The 19,994-nt window shown below is 34.5% G+C and overlaps 4 protein-coding genes and 1 long non-coding RNA gene across 7 annotated transcripts; 2 read left to right on the top strand and 3 right to left on the bottom strand.

The window, feature by feature from the left end:
• Positions 1-79: 79 nt before the first annotated feature.
• Positions 80-16,707, top strand: LOC117610292 (solute carrier family 2, facilitated glucose transporter member 1). Of its 3 annotated transcripts, none has more exons than XR_013063277.1 (10): positions 80-778; positions 2,241-2,314; positions 3,910-4,017; positions 4,096-4,369; positions 4,448-4,741; positions 4,815-5,221; positions 5,305-5,576; positions 5,657-5,819; positions 6,014-9,036; positions 10,730-16,707. XR_013063277.1 is itself a non-coding variant. In XM_034337522.2 (10 exons), exons 2-9 carry the CDS (start codon positions 763-765, stop codon positions 5,778-5,780), a joined length of 1,569 nt encoding a protein of 522 aa, XP_034193413.1. In that variant the 5' UTR covers positions 80-290; positions 726-762; the 3' UTR covers positions 5,781-5,819; positions 6,014-10,562. The 3 variants fall into 3 exon arrangements, 2 of the variants coding, with proteins under 2 accessions (XP_034193413.1, XP_034193415.1); XM_034337522.2 differs by lacking the exon at positions 10,730-16,707 and having other exon boundaries at positions 80-290; positions 726-778; positions 6,014-10,562; XM_034337524.2 differs by lacking the exon at positions 10,730-16,707 and having other exon boundaries at positions 80-1,966; positions 6,014-10,562.
• LOC117610299 (solute carrier family 25 member 35) lies at positions 5,938-9,304 on the bottom strand. The gene is made up of 5 exons (XM_034337538.2): positions 9,163-9,304; positions 7,181-7,562; positions 6,771-6,989; positions 6,587-6,701; positions 5,938-6,519 (listed from the first exon to the last, which is right to left on the bottom strand). The coding sequence occupies exons 1-5, from the start codon at positions 9,195-9,197 to the stop codon at positions 6,332-6,334; spliced, it is 939 nt and encodes a 312-aa protein (XP_034193429.1). The 5' UTR covers positions 9,198-9,304; the 3' UTR covers positions 5,938-6,331.
• On the bottom strand, positions 9,668-10,642 carry Gas41 (YEATS domain-containing protein 4 Gas41). Its single transcript, XM_034337543.2, has 4 exons — positions 10,589-10,642; positions 10,163-10,444; positions 9,903-10,083; positions 9,668-9,840 (listed from the first exon to the last, which is right to left on the bottom strand). The coding sequence occupies exons 1-4, from the start codon at positions 10,634-10,636 to the stop codon at positions 9,668-9,670; spliced, it is 684 nt and encodes a 227-aa protein (XP_034193434.1). The 5' UTR covers positions 10,637-10,642.
• LOC143306014 (uncharacterized) lies at positions 10,905-16,707 on the top strand. The gene is made up of 2 exons (XR_013063279.1): positions 10,905-11,038; positions 12,292-16,707. It is a non-coding gene; the product is annotated as an uncharacterized LOC143306014 (long non-coding RNA).
• On the bottom strand, positions 12,606-19,150 carry LOC117610162 (uncharacterized). The gene is made up of 4 exons (XM_076691604.1): positions 16,449-19,150; positions 16,076-16,370; positions 15,631-15,859; positions 12,606-14,183 (listed from the first exon to the last, which is right to left on the bottom strand). Exons 1-4 carry the CDS (start codon positions 19,148-19,150, stop codon positions 12,802-12,804), a joined length of 4,608 nt encoding a protein of 1,535 aa, XP_076547719.1. The 3' UTR covers positions 12,606-12,801.
• Between the last annotated feature and the right edge of the window lie 844 nt (positions 19,151-19,994).

Genomic DNA, 19,994 nt, shown 5'->3' with positions numbered 1-19,994 from the left:
AGTAATAACAATTGGTAGTACACTAATCACGTATACAAATGTATATAGTTTCTTTTGCGCGAATTTACCGTAAGAGTTTTACCCAAGGTTAGAATTCATTATACAAGTAAAGAAATGCGTAATGTTAGGTTGAAAGGAGAGGGTAAGAGGGGTGGGGAGTTTGTAACTTCTGAAATCATTTACTGTAATTTGAACTAGTCCCCTGCGAGCAGCGTGACGAAGTATTTGTGTGATTGCGTATCGCGGGACTCGGGTCGTTGGAAAGGAACCTTTTGTAAAAGAAAATATCAGTAAGTGTTAAACTTTTTAATCATATTTGCAATCGAATATCATGAAAAAGTATACAATAAAGTTTCGATACTGCCAGCAGTACGAAACTTGGAAGGTGTTTAAAATATTACTGGTTAAAAAAGAATAAAGGAGTTTATATTGCATACGACAGCAAAATGTTCGTACATATAAAAGAACAAACAATTTAAACGCATCACTAGCAGTCATTGACCGTTGAAAATGTTCAAACGGTCGAGAAGTTTAGTTATCGATTGATAAACTTCGAAAATTGGAATTACGTTATCGATACGATAGACGGTTAAGGTACAACAGAAATGTTTAAAACGAAGACGCGAGTACATAGAAAGTAGGTAACCAGTTTAGAATGATATTCGATTGTAAATGTTTGCAATTTTAAAATAATTATATTTTAAGAATTACTTTCCTCTATATAGATCACGTTTCGCGCATTGTCATTCGAACCTTGGAGACATGCACGATTACCAAGGTACGTACAAAATAATCGATGCAATATTCGCGATCGAGCGTAAAAGTGCAAAATTTACGATTAATTAAACCTTCAAAAATTCATCGATATTCAAGCAGCTATGTTAATTACTTCTATCGGTGATAATTACATGATAATTTATTCGTACCAAGTTTACCAGCGAAAACGTATACTTGATCATTTATGTTATTTACCTAAAATTGTATTAGTCTCAAGGCACTAGAAAAAGAAACAGTAAAAAATTCATTTATATTTAAGTAAATTATTTGAGATCAACTAGGAATGTATCATCATATTTTTGCACTTGAAGTTAATTCGTTGGCATTGACACTTTTCTTTCGGCAGATAATGCGTGCACGTGCACCGCTATCATTGTATTGTGAAATACAACTTCGATTCAGTGTTTATACATTTGCAGCTCCAGACTGTCGATATGATGCAATATGATAAGTGAAATCTTCATACAGGAAACACTTTTCCCGTCCTTCCAGAAAAACGATACCGTTTATATAAATAAATTACAATTTATTAGATAAACTTTGCGTGAAATTAAATATCGAAAATGCATACCGCATTTTATAGTCTTTTTGTAGGGCCGACCCTGGGCCTAGATAGACTGGACAGCCGCCTAGGGCCCTCCAAGGTCCAGGGCCCCCATAAAACGATTTTGCGTCTAAGAATGCAAGAAGAGTAATGTTTATTTGAATATTAATCGTTGTAAATGCAAATCTAAATTAATTATACAAGTTTTAATGTTAATTTTATAAATTTTATTTGAGGTACTTTTTTTGAATGTCATATATGTGAGGGGGCCCTTTTTCGAAACTCGCCTCGAACCCCCGAAATCTCAGGGCCAGCCCTGTCTTTTTGTGTGTTTTTCTTCTTTGTAATCATAAGAGGGAAAGCTAATTAAAATATAAGTATACTTGTGTATTCCGAATGTAAGCTTTCAGGTCGTTCACACTACTCAAATGAAATTGTCTCGCTGACGTTAAAGAATGAAAATACATCTACTCCGTAATTGCGTCACAAGATTTATAAACTTCGTCAACCTGTTATTTCGTGCAGTAGCATTAAACCGAAGGCAACGCAACCGTGTTACGGTCAGCCAGTAGTGTCTATAGTCTAGTGTCATTTACCGTTCAGACATCGTGTCAGTGACACGTGTTGTACAAAGCATGGCGTTAGGTAATATTTCTTCAAGTATTTTCCCTTATTTCCGTTCCTTGTTAGTACAGTAGCAAAATGTTATGTTATTATGATGGTTTTTTTTCGTAGAAACGTTTTTCATTCAATCAAGTACATTAACCTAAATCTACATATCAAGATGTATCTAGAAAGGTCGTATACTTTTGTGTATTGATATATGTGTATATATATGTATATGCAATATACATATATACCATGGAGGTAGTCGATAAGTATTGAATATTGGTGTATGATTATTAATTTTTAATTGCAGATAGTCATGCTGCCGTACTCACGGATGCTGATCGTTCGCATCAAACGACTTCGGATAATCGTGATGAAAGATCGGTAATTATACTTTATTTGGTAAAAAATCAAAAGCACGCTGCACGGCTTACTAATTTCACTTTTAATATGAACATTAATGTAATAAGTTTCACAGGTACTTTAGGGGTGAGAATATCCTTATCATTGCTGCTTTATTCTTCATATTTATTTGATTACATATTTATAAAAATAAATTGTGATGTTCTCTTATAAAAGCAACAATTCTTGAAGCACATCAGATATGTACAGCATTTGTGTCTTGCATAATGTAATGATAATTTCATGTATGTTTCCCCTTTAAAATTCCATTAATGTTATTATAAATGCATGTATTGTATAAAAAAAAGAAGATACAAACCTCTGTCTTACTTATGACTTGTGATGAAGTAAATGTATACATATATTAGTTATCGTTGCTTTATCAAAGTATATAAATGCTGTAATATGTATTTATGTAGCTAATATATGAAAACTGAATGAGAGGTCAAGTTATTTTCCATTATCATATATCTTGAACTTGTCTTTTTTCTAAGTATATTAATTCCACATAATGCGTACGATAAAAGTGTATATAAATATAACAGCTTAACTTAATCTAGATTTAGCAAGTGTCCCAATGATGTTAAGCTTTGTTAATTATTTTTTCTTTTTACATTCTTTTACTTTTTATTATTTTACGTAAAATAATAACTGTTGAAAAATATTCAACAATGTGTGATTAATTGCAGCATAGTTATGTAAAAATTTAATGATAGTATAAGCGATTATAAAAGAGGTAACTTGTACATACAATTATGCAATTGACAAATTAAAACTAAACTTATGTTGAATTTATAAAAAGTTTTAATCATGCATGTTTGGTTATCTAAATAGTTTCCAGGTATACCAGTGATGTGTGGTTTTATTGAGTTTTATCCCATCATTCCATCCAGGCTTTTCTGTTTTATTACTGATTGATCTCTCACGGTGCAACACACTATTGCTTAAGATGCTTAGTTATTTGAGTGGTATGGTTTTCTAGTTTTACACATCTTTATTGTTTTTTTAAGAGAGGGGTTTGTGAAAAACTTATGACAAAGAATATAAATTAACCAGTACACACTTTGTATTACATTACTTACTTATTAATCATTATATTGTTATAAGCTTTATCACATTGTACCTCTATATACCTCACAGCATATACTAAAATGTCTTAACATGTTCCAAGTACAGTTGAATTTCATTCGTTTCATAAATTCTTGTTTTTTGTAAACTGAGATTTATCGTTATCGTGTATTCTACATTTTATTTAATATATTTTTTCTTAATTTTGTTTATTATACCTAATTTTTATAGTTATAATTACGATAAAAGTCACCCGTCTATTTATCATTTTTTTTTTCATGAAATTTACAATTAATCTCTTTATTTTAAAATCTATTATCTTTTATAAATTTCTATCAACTGTTATTTTTAAATTATAATTATGTCTTGTATTTTGGCAAATTCAACTCACAAGAACTGCTTCATTGCTGAATTTCATATTTCATTTCAATGTAATAATTTTTATGTATAATCATGTCCCACTTCACAAACAACTACAGATAATAATTATTCAAAATCGTTTCTTTCAGACACCAGGTGGATGGACTGTTATCTTAGTCCTAGCAGGTGTTACATGTTGTCTAGGTTCAGCTGTACCAGCAGGATTCAACATAGGCGTATTAAACAATGCAGCCCACGTTAGTATTGTTGTTGTAATATCATTTCTAATTAAATGATTTAATTTTGATATATGTGCAGTTATATATTAATTGCAGTTGGTAGAATCATTTTGTAACGAAAGTATTAAGGAAAGATATGACGTGGATGTTTCTCAAAATAATCTAAAAATAATCTGGTCAACCGTTGTTTCAATTTTTCTTATCGGTGGTGCAATTGGTTCATTTCTTGGTAGTTGGTTAGCAGACAGATATGGAAGGAAAAGAGCACTATGTATTGGAAACGTATTTGGCATTGTAGGAGCTGTGATGTTTTTTTTAATAAAAAAGTTAAACTCGATTGAACTTTTATTAGCAGGTCGATTAGTTGTAGGTAAGTTTTAGAGTATTGCACACAAAGACAATTCATATAAGATCCGTTATAAATGATCTTTTTTCCTTTTCTTTTTAGGTTTTTCTGCAGGTTTTGCAACGTGTGTTGTACCAACGTATATGGCAGAAATTGCCCCCCTTAGGTTGAGAGGTGCTGTTGGAGTTTTATGTCAGCTAGGGATTACATGTGGTGTATTTCTAGGCCAAATTGCAGGACTCCATTCGGTTTTAGGAACTGAAAATTCTTGGCATTACATGTTGGGAGCGTTTGTTCCATTATGTTTATATGCTTTAGCTCTTACAAGTATTGCTTTACCAGAGAGTCCTAAATATTTATTTATAATTAAAGAACAAAAACAAAGAGCTTTAGATGGTTAGTAAATATTGATACCGTGATACATAACATCATCATAATTATAGTAATAACAATTATTTTAACATTTTAGAACTTAGTAGGATACGTAATATGGATATAATGCTTTTGCAAGTAGAAATTGCTAATCTACAGCAGGAAATGGAATCGAAGACAACAGCTGAACCTTGGACAATTAAACGTATACTGAAAGATCCAAGTTTAAAGCTCCCTGTATTTTTAGTTTGTATGATACAGTTTGGACAACAGATGAGTGGTATAAACGTTGTATTTTATTATTCTAACTCGATCTTTCTGGATGCTGGACTTGGCATCGCAGGAGCACAGTATGCTACTCTTGGAACTGGAGTAGCTAACATTGCCATGGCATTGATTTCTGTACCAGTGATGTCATCTTTAAACAGAAGAAGCGTCCTACTCGCCAGTATTTATTTATGCTTTGGATGCCTCTTACTTTTATGCATTTCCATTTTGTTAAGTGTAAGTTAATCTCTCTTTATATTAAAATAATTTTCTTTGACTTAAAGAATTATATTTAACAATAATTATTTGCACTGTTACAGCATGTAGGATCATATATGCCGTTTATTTGTACGATAGCCGTATTGGCTTATGTGATATTTTATGGTATTGGTCTTGGTCCAATACCATACTTCATCGCATCAGAATTATTTGATGTTGGCCCCGGACCAGTTGCTATGGCACTCGGTAGTATCTTTAATTGGGGTGGAAATTTCATGGTAGGCATGATGTTCCCAACGGTAGAAAGTATTATAGGACCGTACACCTTTTTAATATTTGCTGGGGCTCTATTACTTCTTGCACAAATGGTTAGGTATGTAACACTGAATAGAATCATTTATTTACAACATATTCAATAATGGTCAAGGTTTAATATTATACTGATAAACTTAGGATATATTTACCTGAGACCAGAGGAAGAAATACGACGGACGTAGCGGCATCGATAAATCAAGGCTTCAGTTCTAGACCAAATTCAATACCAAATTCTATGGCAAATGCTATTCTTGCCGCTTAGAAGAAACAAGTGATATATTAAAAATTTTTTGATACTTAGGTAGGTTTACAAATTTTTAAATTATACAGTTTATACAAGTAATCAGTTCATTAGAATTATTTAGCAAAACTGGCCTAATTTACACTACTATATAAATAAGGAACTTGCTATAGTTCTATTTGTTGTTATTGTTTTAAGTGACTTAAGTATCGGAAAATTGCAATGTTGATATCATTGCAATTTTTTTTTATCAGGTTTTACTATCGGAATATTTTCGGATCTCAGAAGGACTAATTTTAAGGAATATATATAAACATAATGCAAAAATTGAAATTAAGATTTAATATAATCAGAAGTGCACTTAATTCGTAAATATAATGGACTAGCAATCTTGTGTCCTTAAATTTGTCATTGTTAAGTTAAAAAGCACATCACTGCCCGTGTAAGAAATTAATTTATTCTTTCTTGCTATATCATACTTTATGCAATACTTTTAAAATTACAAAATTTTTCTCACTAGTATACGATACGCATGTAACGAAATTTAAAGTTAAGGTTTATAAATGTTGATTTCAAAATTTGTTATACAATTGATCTAATTTTTCATAAAAAACTAAACACAGTACGGTGTGCGGTGCTATTCTCATCCATGTTGGAAAAATTCCTTTGTATAAACCAGTCAGTCCTTCTGTCCGTAATATTTTAATGAACGCGTCCAAAAGTCCATTGTATAACATCCCTTTTCCAGCTGCGTCCGTTCCTGTGTTATCATTGTACAATTATTATGAGCTGAGATTAGTTAAAAGAATTGAATTGATTAAACTTACGTTGATTGTACAATCTCGTTGCTAAAACATCAAATGGTTGCATGGTAAGAGCCACACAACTTCCACCGATTAGAGAAGCGAAAAATGTCAAAAGTAGTGGCTGGTCTGTAAATATCTAAAAGAGAAACATCAGGAACATTACGAATGATTTGATACATTTTTCAGTACCTAATCAAATGCTCACTTTTAACGAGCGTAGCCAATCCGCGGTTAACCCAAAGGTAGTCAACTGTGTCGCAGATCCAACAAAAATACGTGGTATGTTGGCATACCAGCCACGATACAAAGCGAAAATTCCATCTTCTTTCCACAGAGATTTGATCGCAATCCAGGTACCCGAATAATTGTGCTGATATCCAACAGCTATAGACTGTGCCGATTGTGATTGTAATTGCGTTTTTATCTAGGGTGCAGTGATAGACAGTCAATATCACATTGCTTATATGTACATTAACATATCAATTATAATGTAAATTATACACAATATCGATACCGTTCATAAAAATTTAATTTTAGACAATCTTATAGTTGATCTGGTATTTTCTAAAATAACGCAATAGGTATCATAGGTAAGAATTGAAGAGTAGGATTTACCATATAGAAAGGACTACCAAGAACAGCTCCTATACATCCAGCTGTTCCGGTTACCATTACAGTTTTTAAGACGTCGGTATTCCCTTTATCGTTAGTAATAAGCTCATACTTCTTTGCCGTGTTATAAACACCTAACCGTATTCCATTGAGAACCACTTGAAAATAAAGGGCTGGTACAATACCAGCTTGTAAAGCGAATATACCCTCATGTTTCGCTATCAAATATGCCGCATGCGCAGTGTTCTTATATATTTTTTTGTACGTGTTTCGTGCTTCTAATTCCCCTTGTAATTGTAGACGTACTTTAATTACGTCAACTGGATTTGTAAAAAATCCAGCTCCCACTGCCGCTAATCCTCCAATTACAAATTCGATACCTAGACTAATAAAAGAAGAAAAAACCAAAGATCATTAATTGCATTTAAAACTCGTATTCTTTTATTTCGAATACTTCTTTTATTATATCAGATGGATTTCGATTTCAAATAAAGTGCGGAAATTCAAATGATAATATTTACGTAGAAGTTGAGCGTTACGCTCACTTATCAATGAAACTTTGCCATCTTGTAGAACTCGTCGAGCTGAATACGCCTATACCCCATTTTGGGAGCAGACGGCTAATTGTTTAAAAGATATTAACAATTAAAGTTAGTTACTCCTTACATTGAGAAGTATGATAAACTCACACATACAAACGATTAGTTCCGCGATGACTCACAATCTAAAGGTCCACGGTTCAAATCCTTGGTTCCCAACTTTTTTATTTTTAATGGTAATTTGTCTCTTTTTAAATACCTATTACAGCTGTGCTATAATCATTGCATTTATTAATAATTAATTACATACGTTGCAATTTTTATAGAATTTAAGTTATGTGTTCTATCCAGTATGTATATACATACACGAGTTCCATCGAAGTTGGCTACACATTCTCTAACGCATTCATGCTGCGTCGGTGAGCCGATGTGAAGTGTTAGTGAATTTGTAGCCAACTTCACTGCGACAAGTTCAATGCAACTCATCGTACATACATATATGTGAAGGGGCTCTTTTTCGGAGCTCGCCTCGGACCCCCGAAATCTCAGGGTCGGCCCTGGTAGTTCCCCTCGTGAGTTTCGTTGATTCTGTCGCGGCGTGGACTCACGTGGACTCTAACACATATTCACGCCGGCAGTCAATTGGTTGCAGTCTCTCCTTTACGTGCCCCTCGCTCGCCGGCGTGAATATGTGTTAGTGTCACACTCCGCTACAAAATCAACGCAACTACAACCGAAACCAATTTCAATTTTACTTCCGTTAGTTTTTAATTATTTTATGAATTAGTTACCAAGAAATAGTTGAATGTTTACAAATTTAATTGCATTAAAATATTGTATAAAAATATAAATAATACAAAATATAGATTAAATTGTAAATATAAAGCGACGAAAAAAAAAAAAATCAATTTTGGTTACAAGATTAGAAACGGAATTATAAGAATGAAGAAAATAAAACAATTGGCACCAAAGTGTCCTAGAAAAATTAAAAGTTAGGTATTTAAACTAATCAAAGAATAAAATACTAAATAAAAATTAGCCAATTTGAATGAATACTTGAGTCATCACTGATCAGCTGATCATGTTTATAGCTACAGCAGTGATTACAGTCACTAATCACTAGTCACTGTAGTCACTGGCTGCAGTATAAAATGGTAAAAATCGAACATTATTATAAATTGGCGAGTATATAAAAGCAACGGAAAGTGTTATACACTATGGCAATTGTTTCGTGAATAAATCTTTAGTATACAAATAATTATTGGCCGGCCGGTCATCGTTATGGAGTTCATTGCATAACTATCATGACCGTGCTTATATGTACGTATAGAGATGGAAGAAATAAGAAATCTATACGTATAAAGAAATCTAATACGTATATTAGAACTGAGATGAACTAAAACTATAATTAGTTCGAAACGCGTAATCAACAATTAAAACGCTTACGGTTTGCTTGTGCTTGTGTTCGGTGCTGCAGTCATTTTCCGTACACAAAAATAAAACCTTTATCCATACGTGATTAGCAAAAACAAATTTAAATTGAATCACTCAGTTATGCCGCACAGAATCGATACCGTTTCACATTTTAACATTACTGATCTTCCTCTCCTCAAGTTTCGTAGATTTATATCATTCTCACTAATTCTATTTATTTTGTGACACGTGACTAACATTTCAAAATCGTGATAAAAAAAAAATCAAAGTATCTATGATAAGATTATCATATGTGTTTATATGCATAATGTTTATATTCTACAATATGTTACAATACAGTAAAAAATTGCATCAGTGTTATGAATGTAACAAACGTACAGTATATTTACTTTAAACTGTTTTATTATAAATTTACAATCATATCAGAACTATATACATCTTATCAATTATACAAAGTTTTGTAGGTTTTAGAATAGTATTTTATACAATGGTTTCAATAGATGGTTCGACATTGCGGTTATGTAACAGACAAACTTCCACCAGCTTTAGAGATCTTAGCAATTTCTTCCTTAAACTTAGCAATTGTTTCTTTTGCTAATGTTACTTTTTCCTTAAGGTCAATTACCTCCAGTCTAATTTTATTTCGTGCTTCCATTATTGCCTTCATCGTAGATTCCTTTTTTGCTTCAACTGTAAAAGAATTAAGTAAGTTTTTTATGTTAGAACAGTTAAACAGATCAGATGTTACTTACAATCTGTATTATGACGCCATACACCCAGAGTTATAGGCCTACTAGAATTTAATAGATGTTGCATCAATGCTGTTGGATCTTGAAAAACTATTTCCTCATAAAATTCAGATACCAAGCTCTTCTTTCCTAACTGTATTTCGGGTGTTGTTTGAAACAATTTTAATATGTGATATATAGTTACCTATTCAAAGCAATAACATTTACAATTTATACATAATTACTATTACTATTTCTTGTGTTACAACAAAATATATACTTACAGGACGTTCATTAGGATCATGGAAATATATTTTAATAACAATTTCAAATTCACCCCAACCAGTCTCAGTAAGTTCATAAGGTGGTTTTGTCATAATACGATTTGGATTGTTATAACTTTCATGTAACTTGAAGTGAACCTTTTTTACATATGTGGACATGTCTTCATTATGATATGGTTTAACATAAACTGTCCATTGATGAGTGTGACCATCCTCTTCCCTTTTCTTACCAAAATATCGAGCTACATTACCATACACTATTGGTTTCACTATTGTAACTCCCTGAGCAAATTCGGTAAGATTTCGATTATGTAACGGTAATCATCTCTCACTAACTTATGTATGATTGTTGTTTTGTTATTAAAATGCTTTGAGGTTACCAATCTAAAAATATTTTCATTTTTTCATTTTATTTCTTAAATTTACCTTCACTCTGCCACCAGAGTCAGGTCCAAATTCATTAGTCGTTGCCATCACTGTGATTACATGATTATTCCATTGTGTTTTCACAATTTCAAAACATAGATCAAAGAACGCAAAACTCTTTCAAATGTTTACCTTATTCAGTGACCACAGGTATAAGAAAATTGGACATGCCTTTGTTCTCGAGAGATCGTGATTATGGGTATCCCAGGGACCCACAGGTGCCTCAGCGGACGGTGTAGTGGGCAACTTCAGGCAATAAAAATGAACGCTCGCGGGCTCGCGCTAAGGAGGTGGGTCGGCGTGAGCGTCTGACGTCACTAGTAATCCATAGTTTATTCCAAAGACATTTTATATACCAAAAAATGGAAAAAGTAACGTTATATTGTCCCGAAAATGAACAAATGTACGATATAATGTTGTCTTGTGACGATGCTCGTCGTGCTGCTTCAGGTAAGATGATAAATATACAGGGTGTCCCGTAACTCCCGGAAATGGGGGGTTGCTTGCTGGGGTGATTCTGAACAACATTTTCCTTTACCAAAATGTGTACACGCACCTCCGCCGTACCCCCTTTACGCAACTTCGCTGCACCCCCTTTACGCACCTTCGCCACACCCCCTTTACGCACCACCGCCGCATCGCCTATACGTACCACCGCTGCACCCCATGTATTATAATAATCAATATTAAAAAAAAATGTTTTTAAAATACACTTTTTTTCTTTTAAATACCTGTCCCATATTATATCATTACTGCATACATAAATTGCATTTTCTGTTCACTGCGTACGAACTTTTTACTTTTCTGAAATTAGAATTATTTTTTTAACAGAAAAACCATGCATGTCCGTATTTACAAATTGAGTGTGGCTCGATAAAGTAAAAGATCTCGCGGCATTCCTTTGACATGTATTTATCTCACAATCAGTTTATTTCGTTGCGCGTATTCTCTTTCTTTGTCTAGTGAGATATGATAACGCTGTGCTGAAGGCTGTAAGCAAAGGGGTTCAATCCCTGGGTATCGAAGCAATCTTCTGTTACCATCAACGCCTGTTAGACTTAGCCTGTTCTGCAGTGCGAAGTGTTTCACATTTTTGGACTAGGATAGAGCAGATAGCGCTCGTTCTCGAGGCACAAATTCACGAGCAATGTCCAGTCTTCAACTATCTATAGTCACTGATTGCAGTATGATGCTGTAACGTGAAATGTTATCACGTGAATATGTTTAGAGTGGTATAGCGACATTGTCGTGGAAATATTTATCGATAGTCTGTAGTATCGACATGTCTCGAATATCTGTCGAGGACCTTTTGTATCGATGGTTGTAAATCAAGAGCGAAATTTAAACACCACCTGTGCGTACACTTATATAAATAGACAAAGCTTAAATTGTAAACCCCTTCGACGTGGGTGATCGAGCTGAGAGAAGACCGGAAATTCAGAGAATGGAATAGTTTCACTTCGAAGATTCCTAAAAGACTAATTTATGATAGACCATATCCAATTCGTTGTTTTCGACCAAGTCACAAACGGTCCTCAAAAGCTACGAAGTCTTTTCCGATATCCTGCCTATTCATGCATTCTAAGAGGGTCGTAAATTTCCTCGAGAGTTGCCTTTTACCAAGTATAAGGTCTTGTCGTTTCCTATTTTCTCTGGGTCCCACGCTTTCTCGTATGTAGCACATGTGCGTTGCAACGTTCTAGCGTCTTGGCGGAACGCCTCCACTTCCACGCGCTTGAGGGTGGATCACAGCCAGAAGAAGGGGCCTACACAAGACGAGGTGGACTCCTCCACCATTAGACGAGGGATCATCCTGAGGGAGGATCCAGGATCCACCAAGGAAGGGGTATCGACCGACATCACGCGAAGATCTCCTCCGCCAAGCGCAGAATGATGAGATCGATTTTGTCAACCGAACTCTACTGATTGTTCTCGCACAGTCGAACGTTTTAAGTACTTTGCTAATTTTATACAACTGACAAATAAATAGTTGAATTCAAGCCGAAGTACAACAGCGTACAGTATCCTATACCTGTTTTATTTGCTAAATCTTTTACAGTATATTTCCGCCTTAATATCCAGCTTCTTATATTCTCTGCTATTTGGTACCTTATCGAGATAGTAGTATTCTTTGCCATGTCACTAGCGATTTTGCAGAAATAAATATTACACAGGTTAAGATGAATTTTTCAGCAAATATTGACGTCAAACTTCTAGTTAGTATCTAGAAATTCTATCTGTCTACCTTTCACAACTAAGGCATGTTCCACATCGCTAATATAGGTATTAGGGCTATTCAAAGGCTTGCAAGCATCTATTAAAATTCTTAAATCTTCACCATTCAGGTAACTCAATATTTTTTCAGTACAATAAGTTGGTAATTCAAGAAGGCTTTCGCAGAGAGAATGGAAAAACATATTGCATTGTTCCAGTAACTTTTTTTTTTCTATGCCCCTCCTAAATCGACCATTTATTACACTAGCATATATTGGAAATTTCGTTTTATAATCATCTGATTTCAAGGCCTGTACTATATTTTTATTCCTTGCATATATTGCTAATTGACTTATACTCTTTGTCAGGATATCGTAAAAAGAAGTATTGCTACTATCAATCTTCTCGCCTGTCATAATTTCTATTTCTGCTTTACATTCCCTCTGAAAATTGCTAAATTTAATGCCTATAATTTCATTGTCACTAATTTCATTGTCACTAATTTCATTGTCACTAATTTCCATGAGCCTAGTTTCATCGAAATTAATCAAACTTAAATTTCTTGCATTTACGTATAAGCCTGCAGTTTTTACTTTAACTATGTACTGTTTAAGGATCTCAGCATATCCTTCATCATAATCACGATCAGGATCATAATAATCACGATAAGGATCATAATAATCACGATCAGGCTCATAATAATCACGATCAGGCTCATAATAATCACGATCAGGATCATAATAATCACGATAAGGATGATAATAATCACGATCAGGCTCATAATAATCACGATCAGGATCATAGTTATTAAATTGAAGATCATATCTATCCTGTAAGTATTGATCATATCTAATCATAGCATATTCAAGTGGCGTATGACCACCTTTACTTATAATGTTGATGTCAGAACCATATTCTAGAAGAGCATTAATAATTTGTGCATATCCTTCTTCAGAAGCAATATGAAGTGCTGTTTTACCATACTCATCTCTAAAGTCAACTTCAGCACCAAATTCCAAGAGAATCTCAACAATTTGCGAATGACCGTTTTTAGCTGCAATATGAAGTGCAGTTATTCGACCTTTTCGTGTAGCGTTGACGTCGGCCCCTTTGTTTAAAAGCATTTTGCTAATTAGCTCATTTCCTTTCTGAGCAGAAAGATGGAGCAGTGTCATATCACCTTCTACTATATAGTTAACATCTGCATTGTATTCCAAAAGAGCTTCAACGACTTTTGTACATCCATTCTTAATAGCAGCGTGAAGTGTTGTTACTCCATCTTTAGTTTTAGCATTAACATTAGCCCCTTTACTTAGCAGCAATGCAGCATTCTCTCTGTCTTTATCATTTTTTATGTTTCTTTTGGGATTTGCAAAATATTCTTAGTAACATTTGTGCGTCATCTCTGTTTATTGGTACTCTAAAATTGGGTCTTTTCAGTAGTATGTGCGACGTGCGGTAAACGAGGGACTGGTAAAACAGGCACGATTGTCATACTGACTATGTTCTGCATGCAGACCTAACTGTGCTTGGGGGTGGCTGGGACCCCAAAATCATGCACCCTTGCGAACAACGGCACGTCTAGTCTTCTTGTATCTATAGTCACTGGGTTAGGTCTGCAGTGACTACAGACTGTAGTCTACAGTGTGTAGTCACTGCGGTAACAGAAGATTGTTTCGATACCAAGGATTGTAAGTACAGTAATGCTTCGAAATAAGCAAGTGGTCTCTGCTTCGAAATAAGCAAGTCGCTATCCCCTCTTCTTTGTTTGAAGTCGCCCGCAAAGTGAGAGGTACGAGAAACGAGTGAGAGGTCCATGAAAGCGCGAAGCCGATGTTTAGGGTAATAAATTTCACGCTCGACTGAGTAGTGACATCGATTAGTAGAAGAAGGATGGAATATATATAATGCTTTCTCAGTCTGGTATATTTGCTTCGAAATAAAGCATAGTGCGAGAATGAGAGGGCATGTTATATTCTATCCTTGTCCAAAAAATAACATCGCTGCTCGGCCGATCACTTTATGATTTGCCGCTACCTCGGATCTCTCACTCGTTTCTCGCGTTTTCTATCGTCCCGTTTCAAGAACAAAGTCAAGCCGAATAGCTACCTGCTTCGAAATAAGCAACTGTTCGGTCCCGAGCCACTTGCTTATTTCGAAGCATTACTGTATACACATATGCATACCACTTTGCGTACAACCTTTAGCTCAGCGTTGCCATGGCAAAGTTTATTTATATAAACTTTCGAGTACCTGATCAACTTTATGAGTATATTATATTATTAAATATGGGGAGTTGGGGAACATTGATAAAGTCATCATATCTCCTCATGTAAAATATCTAAGGTTATTTATCCATGCATAAATGAATTACAATATTGTTTAATATATGAGATAATGTATGATATAATATACATACATACATTTTGTTTTTACTGTGTATAAAAAAAAGAAAATATATTCTTACTTAAAACATTACTTAAATACTAAAAACTTAATACTGAATTACTTAAATTACTAAAAATTATTTATAACTACTTTTTAGAAATAATACTTCTTTTATAAACACCGTTTACATTTGGGTGTCTCTCATTAACATGAAAAACTTTCACTCGATCCTATATAGCTGCTGGCACTGGTATTAGTAAAAGTTCATCTTCACGCAATAAAAGAATGTTGTGAATGACGCAACAAGCTACCACGTATTCAGCAATTAGATCGATTCGAAACATAGGCAAGCAATATAATAAACTACGCATACGGCACACGGCCTTATAATAGTGCGAAACATCTTTCAACAACAACTCTTGCAAACGATTGACGGAAACTGACATTTTTTTGTGCAGCGGTTAAATGTCCGTTATCTTTAAACGGAACCAAGAGATGTTGATGTAATTCATACCCAGAATCTCCAACTAAATGATTATCAAAAGGAAATTTGCTGTCATCATTTAAATATTCAGCAACTTCCGATTGTATGAAGACTCTCTGGTCATGAACTGATCCTAGATGACCAACATAACAATGAGTAATCATTGCCCTGTGATTACACACCACCTACAATCAATAAAAAAATTAAGAATACAAGCATAAATAAAATTAATACATAACTTTTATAGATATTGTAGTAAGAGTCTACGTGAAGTTGAATGGATTGGTATCCTTTTCGATTTATATAATCTTTAGAATTTTCTTTAGGTACTTCAATTTTAATGTACGTTCCGTCTATAGCGCCAATCGTTCATATAAAACCACTATTTTCTTCAAATTTACGCATTGTAAGTTGAGCTTCATCACTCGAAGGCCAAGAAATACACTGAGGAACCAGGTTGAACAATGCATGTGACTAAGTAGATTATCAACAGAAACTGACAATTCATTTGCTATACGTTTTAAATTTTTAGTTAGAATGCCACATTTTCCTTTTGCATATCTTAACAGCGTATAGTATCCTATACCTGTTTTATTTGCTAAATCTTTTACAGTATATTTCCGCCTTAATATCCAGCTTCTTATATTCTTTGCTATTTGGTACCTTATCGAGATAGTAGTATTCTTTGCCATGTCACTAGCGATTTTGCAGAAATAAATATTACACATGTTAACATGAATTTTTCAGTAAATATTGACGTCAAACTTCTAGTTAGTATCTAGAAATTCTATCTGTCTACCTTTCACAACTAAGGCATGTTCCACATCGCTAATATAGGTATTAGGGCTATTCAAAGGCTTGCAAGCATCTATTAAAATTCTTAAATCTTCATCATTTAGGTAACTCAATACTTTTTCAGTACAATAAGTTGGTAATTCAAGAAGGCTTTTGCAGAGAGAATGGAAAAACATATTGCATTGTTCCAGTAACTTTTTTTTTTCTATGCCTCTCCTAAATCGACCATTTATTACACTAGCATATATTGGAAATTTCGTTTTATAATCATCTGATTTCAAGGCCTGTACTATATTTTTATTCCTTGCATATATTGCTAATTGACTTATACTCTTTGTCAGGATATCGTGAAAAGAAGTATTGCTACTATCAATCTTCTCGCCTGTCATAATTTCTATTTCTGCTTTACATTCCCTCTGAAAATTGCTAAATTCATTGTCACTAATTTCATTGTCACTAATTTCCATGAGCCTAGTTCCACCGAAATTAATCCAACTTAAATTTATTGCATTTACGTATAAGCCTGCAGTTTTTACTTTAACTATGTACTGTTTAAGGATCTCAACATATCCTTCATCATAATCAGGAAAAGGATCATAATAATCACGATCAGGCTTATAATAATCACGATAAGGATGATAATAATCACGATCAGGCTCATAATAACGACCATAAGGATGATAATAATCACGATCAGGCTCATAATAATCACGATCAGGATCATAGTTATTAAATTCAAGATCACGTCTATCCTGTAAGTATTCACCATATCTAATCATAGCATATTTAAGTGGCGTATAACCACCTTTACTTATAATGTTGATGTCAGAACCATATTCTAGAAGAGCATTAATAGTTTGTGTATATCCTTCTTCAGAAGCAATATGAAGTGCTGTTCTACCATACTCATCTCTAAAGTCAACTTCAGCACCAAATTCCAAGAGAATCTCAACAATTTGCGAATGACCGTTTTTAGCAGCAATATGAAGTGCAGTCATTCGATCTTTTCGTGTAGCATTAACGTCGACCCCTTTCTTTAAAAGCATTTTGCTAATTACCTCATTTCCTTTCTGAGCAGAAAGATGGAGCAGTGTCATATCACCTTCTACTATATAGTTAACATCTGCATTGTATTCCAAAAGAGCTTCAAATACTTTTGTACATCCATTCTCAATAGCAGCATGAAGTGTTGTTTCTCCATCTTTAGTTTTAGCATTAACATTAGCCCCCTTACTCAACAGCAATGCAGCAATTTCTCTCTCTTTATCAAGAGCAGTAAAATATAAGGCTGTTCTTCCACACTCATCAGTAGCATTAATATCAGCATCATGTTGTAAAAGAATTTCAACAATTTCTTTGCATTTCTTTTTAACAGCAATACTTAGTAACTCAGGACTATCTTTTATACCAGCTCCATTAGTTAAAAGTAGTTTGGTGACTTTTGCATCAACGTTTTCAATAGCATAAAATATTGGAGTTTTTTCACTTGCATCTTTAGCATTAACATTAGCTCCATAGTTTATCAATAATTTGGCCATTTCCTTTTGCTCGTTGTTGGCTGCATTATGTAGAGGCGTAAAACCTTTTTTATACATTGAACTGTGTAATGTATTAACATTAGCACCATACTTCAACAGGTCTTCAACAATTTTCAAATATCCTTTCTCAACAGCAGTATACAGCAATTTAGGATTCTTTATATCTTTAGGATTAACAGTAAAACCATGTTGAAGAAAAGTCTCAACGATCTCTTTTCTATACCCGTATACTGCGGCTTCAAAAGAGCTTCTGTTGCTTTCATTATTAATATCAGGACAATACTTTAAAATAACCTTAACAATATTTGAATATTTTTGTCCAACAGCAAGATACAGTGCAGTCTTGCCATTCTTATCCTGGGCATCAACCTTAGCCCCATGCTTTAGGAGTAGATTTACAACTGTTTCATGTCCTGCTTTAGTGGCCATATGAAGTGGCGTTAAATTATCCTTTGCGTTAGTATTAACATCAACACCTTTATCCAAAAATAATCTAACAGCTTCTTCGCTACCTGCTATAGAGGCAAAATGTAGTGACATATACCCTTCCCACCCTTTTGAAGTACATACAGAATAAATATAAGCCCCATGATTTAGAAGATCTTTAGCAATCTGTACATATCCTTTCACAGCAGCAATGTTTAGTGGAATTATACCGTAATTGTCTATAGCATCAGCATAAGCTCCCTGATTCAAAAGTAGTTGAGTAATTTCCATGTTTCCAGTTTTAACCGCATCATGCAGCGCAGTGTAACCTCGTTCATTTCTAAAATTAACATCAGCACCTCTATCTAGAAGCAGTTCAACAATTTCTCTGTTACACTTCCTAACAGCTAAATGAAGTGGACTATCAGAGGGATTCTCGTTTTTACTGTTAACTTTGGAACCATTTATTAAAAGTAGTCTAGCAATTTCTGTATGTTCATTTGCAATAGCATCACGGAGTAAAACGTATCCTTCTGACCATGCTTGTGAATAAGATAGACCGTAAACATTGATTAACTCGCATACTCTTTTTAAATCCCCATCACGAACCGAAGAAATTAAACTGTCGTTTATATTTGATCTGCCTAGCATTATGTGCTTATGTTTATACACGAACAAAGACGAGTAAAATCCACAATGGGTATGTTGCAGTGACATACGGTGATTACAGATCCAACCAGTGGTCCCAGAACCACAGTATAGGAAAGAACAGTAGGATCACTGCCAAAAAGTGTACTGTAACGTGAAACGTTATCACGTGAATATGTTTAGAGTGGTGTGGCGACACTGCCATGGGAATATTTATCGATAGTCTATTGTATCGATATGTCTTGAATGTTCTTCGAGGACCTTTGTATCGATGGTCATAAATTAAGAGCGAAATTCGAACATCGTCTATGCATACCCTTATATAAATAAACAAAGAGTAAATTGTAAACCCCTCGACGTGGGTGATAGAGCTGAGAGAAGGCCGGAAGTCCAGAGAATGGAATAGTTTCACTTGGAAAATTCCTAAAAACTAATTTATGATAGACCATAGCTAATTCGTTGTTTTCGACCAAGTCACGAACGGTCCTTAAGGGTTACGAAGTCTTTTTCGATATCCTGTCTTTTCATGCACTCTAAGAGGGTCGTAAATTTCCTCAAGAGTTGCTTTGGCAAGTACAAGGTCTTGTCGTTTCCTAATTTCTCTGGGTCCCACGCTTTCTCTTAGCACATGTGTGCTGCAACGTTCTAGCGTCTTGGCGGAGCGCCTCCACTTCCACGCGCTTGAGGGTGGACCACAGCCAGGAGAAGGGGCCCATACGAGACGGGGTGGACTCCTCCACCATTGGACGAGGGATGATCCTGAGGGAGGATCCAGGATCCACCAAGGAAGGGGCATCGACCGACAACGCGCGAAGATGTCCTCCGCCAAGCGCAGAATTGTCAGAATGATTTTGTCACTCGTTACGGACAAGTCGTTTTCGCACAGAAAGTTCTAAGCCTTGTTAACACAAAG

Source organism: Osmia lignaria, chromosome 13 (assembly GCF_051020975.1).
Source record: "Osmia lignaria lignaria isolate PbOS001 chromosome 13, iyOsmLign1, whole genome shotgun sequence".
Taxonomy (NCBI): domain Eukaryota; kingdom Metazoa; phylum Arthropoda; class Insecta; order Hymenoptera; family Megachilidae; genus Osmia; species Osmia lignaria.
This window is presented reverse-complemented; position numbering and strand designations above follow the sequence as displayed.